The sequence below is a fragment of the Sciurus vulgaris genome, assembly GCF_902686455.1.
Source record: "Sciurus vulgaris genome assembly, chromosome: 17".
Taxonomy (NCBI): Eukaryota; Metazoa; Chordata; class Mammalia; order Rodentia; family Sciuridae; genus Sciurus; species Sciurus vulgaris.
This window is the reverse complement of record NC_136478.1, coordinates 26,566,630-26,575,035: the sequence shown is the minus strand read 5'-3', so window position 1 is coordinate 26,575,035 and position 8,406 is coordinate 26,566,630. Positions and strand designations below refer to the sequence as shown.

General features: G+C 44.1%; 1 protein-coding gene across 1 annotated transcript; it reads left to right on the top strand.

Moving 5' to 3' along the window:
- The first annotated feature begins 619 nt into the window (after positions 1 to 619).
- On the top strand, positions 620 to 8,179 carry GINS3 (GINS complex subunit 3). Its single transcript, XM_079117375.1, has 3 exons — positions 620 to 1,296; positions 4,144 to 4,377; positions 6,639 to 8,179. Exons 1-3 carry the CDS (start codon positions 1,111 to 1,113, stop codon positions 6,867 to 6,869), a joined length of 651 nt encoding a protein of 216 aa, XP_078973501.1. The 5' UTR covers positions 620 to 1,110; the 3' UTR covers positions 6,870 to 8,179.
- Positions 8,180 to 8,406: the final 227 nt, after the last annotated feature.

The window sequence follows — 8,406 nt, the reverse complement described above, 5'->3', positions numbered from 1 at the left end:
TTCATATGGACAATAAAAACCATGATTAATACACACCTTCTTCCCCCTGCACCCTTTGCTGACAGCTCTTGCTGCCCCAGGAATGCTCTTCTATATTAAATAAATTGTGTAGTGCATTTCTCAACAATCAGCCTCCACCCATAACCCTGGCCTAATAGTGCCAACAAATCTGGCACCATGTGACCATGATCCCTCCACTGGCTCCCTTTCCCCAAGCTACTGGACCAGTGATAGCACCTGACACAGGCACCCCATCAATAGGGTGGCTGCAATCTATGACCATTGTGATCTGCTGCAAAAAGACACACTGGACCAATCAGATTTCCTCTGTTTGGGATTTAAATTAAAAGCCACAAAAGGAGATTGTCAGTTGACTGGAAATGAGCTCGGATGCCCCGAGAAAGCCTTAGGGCTTTCGCAGCCATGTGTAGTCTAGTGCTCCATTTCTTCTCCCACCTCCACCTCTACCCCAACAAAAATACTCCAAACAGTTCGTAATCTAGTCCATAATAAATATACGGGGCTAGTGCTGGTGTGGTTTTGGTGTTGTTTGTTTAATGTTTCTTTCAAGGACCAATATTAAGAGATGCAGCGAAAATACCGAAGCGAGAGGCCAGACCTAATCAGGCGTGGGGTGGACGGTACACGATGCGTTTACTGAAGCCTGAAACACGTTGAAAAAACTTTTTCTATTAACTTGAACATTAAAAGGCACCCATGAGATAATCTAGTACAAATGCACGCTATATATCTTCGACGGGCGTTCGCGCCTCTTGGTAATGTTCTCCCGCCAGGCTACACGCCGAGAAGCGGAACTTCCGGCGGACCCACCCTCCGCAGCGCAGCCCCGCCGTCATCTCCCGACCAATCCACACATTTTATCGATTGCTTCTGCCTGGGGTGCTCCCGGCGCGGCAGCCCAGCCTGGATTGACTGCTCGGGTCTGGCCCGCCCCCGGGCGCGGGAAAATGAGTTTGCGTTGAGTTTTTCTCCCCGCGGCGGCCGCAGCGATCTGCTCGAGCCGAACCATCCCTAACCGTCCTCGGCCTCACCTTCCTCCGGGCTCCGCTCGAACCCCACGAGTGCAGCCGAGGAACCCAGCTGGCCGCCATGTCCGAAGCTTATTTCCGGGTGGAGTCGGGTGCGCTGGGACCCGAGGAGAACTTTCTGTCCTTGGACGACATCCTGATGTCCCACGAGAAGCTGCCGGTGCGCACCGAGACGCCCATGCCTCGCCTGGGCGCCTTCTTCCTGGAGCGGAGCGCGGGCGCGGAGCGGGACCACGCGCTGCCTCAGGTGAGAGCCGCTCGGTCCCCTCCCGCCCCCGCGGCCTCACCGGCGCCCCCGCGAAGGGCGCGCTCCAGGGCGGGTCCCAGCCGGGCCTGCGCAGCGGGGTCGCCTCGCGCTCGCCCGCGAGCTCTGCAGCCTTGAGTTCTGCAGCAGCGCGTGCAGTGGGGACCCGCCGAGGGCCCGACGCGCGGCCCGTGTGACCAGGGTCCTCCCTGGCCCCCTCTCCTTCCAGCTCAGCTCCTGAGCCGCCCTTTGCCGAGGCTCACTTGATGCTTGCGTGGGTAGCGTCGGGGGAAGTAAGCCTTCTCCCCCGTTACCCCCGTGACCCTCCTCCGACCCTATAGGTGGATGTTGTTAACCCAATAGAAAGGATGGCTGATTTGACCAGAGCCCCACAGTTAGTGGTGAGCTGGGATTCCAATCTAGGGCCCTGTGGTTTCACATTCAAGTTTCTCCCAGGACAGTGACTTCTAATGGTTATTTTTCATTTCCTGTTTAACTTGTTTTGTTTAAAAGGATGTTTTTTTGTAGTCTGTTTTAATTTTTGTGAAAGTAATTTTAAGTGAAATAGTACCAAAAAGATTTGTAACAACCACTGTACACACACACACACACACACGTCAGGTCTACTTTGCTTTCCCACATACCTTTCCAGCTCCGCAGGGCCTGTGTCCATTTTTAGTGATGTCTTCAAAAATTCTCCTCCATATTTTTGAACAATATTCTTAAACTTCTCTTTGATTTGTAAAAATGCAGACATTATTGACATCCCATCACAGTACATTTTTACATGCTGATAAACATGGAAATATGCTGCCTTAACTTTATTGTTATTTACTTATTTTTTGCCTAATGTCCTTTTTTTTTTATTGCAGGATCCTATCTACAGTACCACATTGCATTTAGTAAGCATGTCTTAGACTTTCCTTGTTTGTTTGGTACTGGGGATTGAACCCAGAGTCGCTTACTGCTGAGCTACATTCCCTAGCCCTTTTTATCTTGAGACAGGTTCTCACTAAGTTGCCTAGAGCATCTCTAAATTGCTGAAACAGACCTTGAACTTCTGATCCTCCTGCCTCAGTCCCTGGGATTACAGTCATGCACCACTCCCCTGGCTGCTGCTTCCATTTGATTAGTGTTTGCATGACTTGTTTTCTATCCTTTCTATGTCTTTATATTTAAGGTATGTCTTTTTAAGACAATGTAGTTAGGTCTTGTTTTTCAATCAGTTTGACAATTTCTAATTGGTGTATTTAATTCATTTACGTTTAATTATTGATATGCTTGTGTTTATTTTTATCTTCCTACTAACCCTTCCCTTCTGGGATTCAAATCACTTGCATGTGAGACACTTCTCTTGCCACTTTCTGTGTGTGTCTGGTACTCCTGTCTGTATTTTTTCCTCCATACTTAGGCTAGGTACTTTCTACTAACTTTTTTTCCCCAGTTCATGATCTTCTCTTCATCTGTGTCAGTTAACTTAACTCAGGTTCTACTTTTGTACTTTTCAGTTTTGGAATTTCCACTTGATTTTTAAATCCTGTTTGAAAGTTGGTATGTGATTACCCTGATATTTGGTGGCAGTTGTTGGACTTGCTCTTCTTTCTTTCTCATGTGTTGGTCCCTCTGTCCTGGCTGCTTTGGCAGACTTTTTTTTTTTTTTTTTTCTTTTTCTTTTTTTGCTGTACTGGGGATCGAACTCAGGACCTTGTGATTGCGAGGCAAGCACTCTACCAACTGAGCTATTTCCCCAGCCCAGCTTTGGTAGACTTTACTCAGTGTTTGTGTCTCCAGCCTATGATGTTGATCAGAAGCGCTGCTTACCCCACCCACCCTCCCAAAGCTGCTCCCACCCTCAGCAGCACTTCTCCCTTATAAGAGTTTTATGCTTAGGTTGCTACCTTTAATCTAGTTATGTTTGTCTTTGATTTTTTTTTTTTTTTTTTTTTGAGATTTCTCTTAGTTTCTGTTCTCTTATGATACCTCATCTTCTTTTCCAGTTCTTTAAAGCCTTTAAAAATTTGGAGACATTTCCCTTTTCTGCCACTTCTGAAGCTGTGATGTGAGATGGAGAGGGGCTGCCACCTGATGAGAGAATCGTCTCTTTCTTCCCTCCAGCACCCAGGGTGGTACTTAGCGTATGGTAGGCACTCAGCAAGTTCATATATGGAATAGCTGTTGAATCTTAATTTTAAAAAGTAGAAATGTTTTTTTACCTTGGAAGTATCTGCATTTACACATTTTTGTTCTTTGCCCTATTTTTGTTGTATAAATCCACTTTCTCTCTTCGTTCCTTCATGACTTAAAACTCAAGTTGATCTGATAGAAGTTGAGAGTTGAATGGTGGTTACCAGAAGCTGAGGAGAGTAGGGGGAGGTGAGGATGGGGAGAACTTGATCAACTATAGTTAGATAAGGGTAAGAAGTTCTTGTGTGCTGTTACATTGTAGGCTGACTGTAGATAATGATATGTAATGTACATGTTTAAAAAGCTAGAAGAAAGAGCCAGGTGTGGTGGTTCATGCCCATAATCTCAGCTATCAGGGGATCACAAGTTAAAGGCCAGTCCGGGCAACTTAGCATGACCTTGTCTCAAAATAAAAAGGACTGGGGACATAGCTCAGAGGTAGAGTGATCCTGGGTTCAATCACCAGTACCACAATAAATAAATCCAATAAAAATTGATAAGACTTCAGCTCATGCAGTTCATTTCTTCAGTTCACAGCCAGGTCTTCTGCATTTGATGGTCACTCCCCAAACAAGTAGGGTCGCCCAGGCAACATGCATTTCCTTTTTGTCAGACACTTTTACTCTGCTGCTTGGTTTTTAAAATCTACCTTCTTGTCTGATGCAGGGCTCAAAGCTTGAACTTCCCTTGTGGCTGGCAAAAGGACTTTTTGACAACAAGAGGCGCATCCTTTCTGTGGAACTTCCCAAGATCTATCAACAGGGCTGGAGGACCGTGTTCAGTGCAGATGCCAACGTGGTGGACCTCCACAAAATGGGGCCCCATTTCTATGGGTTTGGCTCCCAACTCCTGCATTTTGACAGTCCTGAAAATGCAGACATTTCTCAGTCTCTTCTGCAGGTAAGTAATCGGTGCGAAGGCCCAGGGTGCTCTGCTTGTTTCAGGAGCCGGCCAAGGCAGCCACCAAATGTCACTTTAGTTTTTTATTATTCCCCAATGGCCTGCAGTTACACTGTGTCTGCCAAACGCCCGCGCGCATGTGTGAATTTATTTATTAAATTTATTTTTGACTGATACATAAAAATATAACAATCATGCATAGGCCTGGGGAGATAGCTCAGTTGGTGGAGTGCTTGCCTTGCAATCACAAGGCCCTGGGTTCAATCCCCAGTACCACCAAATAAAAAAATTTTAAAAAGAAAATATATCATACATAATAATGGGTAACATGATATTTGGAGACTTATACATTGTATAATGTTTAAATCAGGTTAACTATACCTGTCTCCTGTAACATGTATCAATTCTTTAAAAGATTTTTTTTGTTTGTTGTTTTTGGTACCAGGAATTGAATTTAATCAGGGGCAGTTAACCACTGAGCCACATCCACAGCCCTTTTTTGTAATTTATTTAGAGACAGGGTCTCACTGAGTTGCTTATGGCCTTGCTTTTGCTGAGGCTGGCTTTGAACTTGCAATCCTATCCTTTCTTTTAGCTTTTTGAAATGTATAGTTCATTATTGTTATGGTAGTCATCCTACTGTGTAATAGAACTCCAGAAATTACTTCTAACTGTAATACTTTTTCAAATATGACTTTTCAACTGCTCTTGATTATTTGCTAAGAATTGGAACTAACGGGAACTTATTAGTCCCTTAGTCTAGGGAATAAGGTGCTCGTGAATTATAGGTGAGAAGCACTTAGATACATGGTTCCAGCCTAGTCACAAGTCTGGTCTAGAGATTTCTACTGGAAATACTTGAATTACGTGGTTATTTGTTCCCTTTGTTGTTCTGTGGTCACGACTTGCTCTGCCATGAACTAACTGTGTGGCTAGTTCAAGTGACTAGACTTCTTGAGGCATCAGTTCTGGAGATTAATAATAGTATCAAAATCATGTGTGGCAAAAAGTCATGTAGTGCCTTTTAACACAGGTTATAAATAGTAACTGTATTATTTCATGAACAAAACAGTGGGTATGTATTACCATTCTTTACAGTATAGTTCATTTTAACCCTTCATAATTTTTATTATTTTTCTGTTAATATTAGAAGAAATCATCCTTCCTGCCTGTTGGGATATAAACAGTTAAAAGACTTGACTTCCTCACTTTTAGTTTTATGAGAGCTGTTGAGACAGGTTTGCTCCCTGGGCTGTGCTGACATCCTCCATCAGGCTTACGGGTTCTTGGGCCCGCCAGGTACTAGTTCTACTTCTAATGTAAATAGTAAGGGAAAAGGTTGTTATCCATTCAGAAAAAGAAGTCCGTACATAGACTATAAGCTTGAACTCAAGCTATGAAATTCTTCTAAGCAGAAAGATAAAAATGAGGAAAATCCATTTGTCTTACAATGTCCCCAGGACATGTGCTCTAATGGGAGTCTTACCTTTCTTCAGGGAGTTGAGTGTTTCTTTTCCCAACTCACCCCCTGATGTTGGCCCAACTTGTAAATATCTCCTGTCACTGCCTGTTTATAGATAGGGTGACTTCACCATGACACAGTTGAAGAAACTAGAGCAGAGACTTGTGTGTGCTTGGAGCCCAATGTAAATTGGCACCCCTAAATCCCAGGTGTCTCCATCCTGCTTTCAGACAGAGAAACTTAGACACCACATTCAATTAAAAAAAAAAAAAAAAAGCTGGCAGTCAAAAGCTGTTGGCATGTGACTGCAGTATATTATTAGAGCCTTTGTTAACAATGCCAAATATGGGTAATCCTTTTTTTACTTCCCCTCCCCCGCCCCTTGGTACCAGGGATTGAAGATTGAACCCCCCCAGGGGTGCTTAATCACCAAGCCATACCCCTGGCCCTTTAAAAAAAAAAGTTTTTTGGCAGGGGGTGGACAGCATCTCACTAAGTTGCTTAGGGCCTCACTATGTTGCCGAGGCTGGCTTTGAACTTGAAGAGCTGGGTGTTTTACGTATATTACTTCATTGGTTTCCTAACGATTTTCCCCCAGTAATCCATTTCACGGTTGAGGAAATCCAGGCTTGATGATGGGCAGTAGCTTATTTGAGTGGTAGATGGCACTCAGGCCTCTTTCTGACTGAGTCCTGAAAACAAATTCTTCCATGCCATATAAGCATTCCAGGATAAAAATGGATCTGGCTTTATGGGATGTGAGGTCAGCCCTGATCTCCCCTATTCGTTTCTTCTGCAGACGTTTATTGGGCGTTTTCGTCGCATCATGGACTCCTCCCAGAATGCTTACAATGAAGACACTTCAGCACTGGTAGCCAGGCTAGATGAGATGGAAAGGGGCTTATTTCAAACAGGCCAGAAAGGACTGAATGACTTTCAGTGCTGGGAGAAGGGACAGGCTTCTCAGATCACAGCTTCCAACCTTGTTCAGAATTATAAGAAGAGAAAATTCACCAACATGGAAGACTGAAGGCCAGAAGAACCCAAAATTGTTTTTGGTGGATTTATCTCTCCTATGTCCTTGATATAGACCTGGTTGACCTTGTACAGGGTCAAATTATATCCCAGTTCATAACTCACATCCTGCAGCGTTCTCAAGAATTGGGACTAACTGGTTGGGAGAGGATGCCCTGGCCCTGTAAGTCCTCCAGGCCTGTCCCACCCAGCCGAGGCCTTTTGACCCAAGAACGCACAGCCAAGAAGAAATCAAAGTCTGTGCTAAATAAGGATCAATGACATACATCACAATCAAGTTGGAGCTGGGATTTCTTGTGTCGGGGAGTTTGGGCAGCATGCAAAGGGCAGGTACAAAGTGGGTCATCTTTGCCTGTTCACATCGTGTTCTCTTGAGTTTATTGCCTCATCTTCCTCATGGTTGAACAAAAGAGAGCGCCCCCCATGATGTTGGCCCAACTCGTAAATATCTCCTGCCGCCTGCCTGCAGGGAAATAGCCCAGTTTCTAAAACAGTCACCCAGAAGAAGGGAGCAAAAGGGAAAGGCAGGTGAGTGGTGTGACAGGAAAGAGGAGTTGTTTTTATACTCCAGTGTCAGGACTGTATGAACTGGAATCATCACTGCTGCCAGACCAGAGGGGACATAGTTAAACTGTCTCTGTGATCTTTAGAGCACCCGCACACATACTCCATTCCTGTCTAGAAACACTGCGAGAGAGTTGTTTGGAATTGCAAAGTAGTTATTAAAGGGTGTTAACCACTCTTTGTTACATCTGGAAATCAGGACCAGAGGATTGCAAATTATGAAGAGCCTGCTTAAAAAACAACATGGTAAATGTTAAGTGGGAAGGTTGCTTTTGTTACCTTATTAAGTAGAGGATCCCTGACCATTTAATGGGACTCAGTTTAAGCAAGCTTGAAAATCTTCCCAGGCTGAGTAAGAAACGGAATTTCCTGGGACCCATTGGACTGTCCAGTGGGCAGTTTTCTCTGCACCGCTGATCCCTTTCCAGTCCTCCTGCCACTAGTGAACATTGTTCTTATTGTTGGATGTTTTAAAGGAATTTGGGTATCCAGCTTATACAGATATCTTGATACAAATTTAGAATGTCAAATGGTTTTTTAAATGCCTGTTTTAAGATGGAATTGATGTTTTTACAAGTTGACTTTGGTGCTAAATAAGTGATCAGCTTTGCCTATGAATACATTCTGTACAAGTGCTATTTCTGTAACTGGTACTGCAGATGATCAGCAAAGTCATCAGAGAATTTTGCCTTTGATTGTATTTGACAATAAAGCCCAAATAAATCCATGTTTTAGCAACTGCTCTTTTGTTTGTACATCATTCTAAATATGAGGTACCTTGTCTTTCAGAACTTGCTGTTGCCTAAGAAGGCAGTTTCTACTACTAGCACAGCGCATGTATGTAGCTGGGGCCCCAGAGCGGTTCAGAGTGAGAAGAGCACTTCATTCAGCTTTTGGCATCGTTTTCACAGACAGCTTTGTATTTAAAGACAATCCTAAAGCTGCTGCCATTTTTACCCCCTTCTAAA

Coding starts and splice junctions, on each gene's coding strand:
- GINS3 (XM_079117375.1), top strand. CDS start 1,111: ATGTCCGAAGCTTATTTCCGGGTGGAGTCGGGTGCGCTGGGACCCGAG. Junction 1,297..4,143: donor GGGACCACGCGCTGCCTCAG/GTGAGAGCCGCT, acceptor TGTCTGATGCAG/GGCTCAAAGCTTGAACTTCC. Junction 4,378..6,638: donor TTTCTCAGTCTCTTCTGCAG/GTAAGTAATCGG, acceptor TTTCTTCTGCAG/ACGTTTATTGGGCGTTTTCG.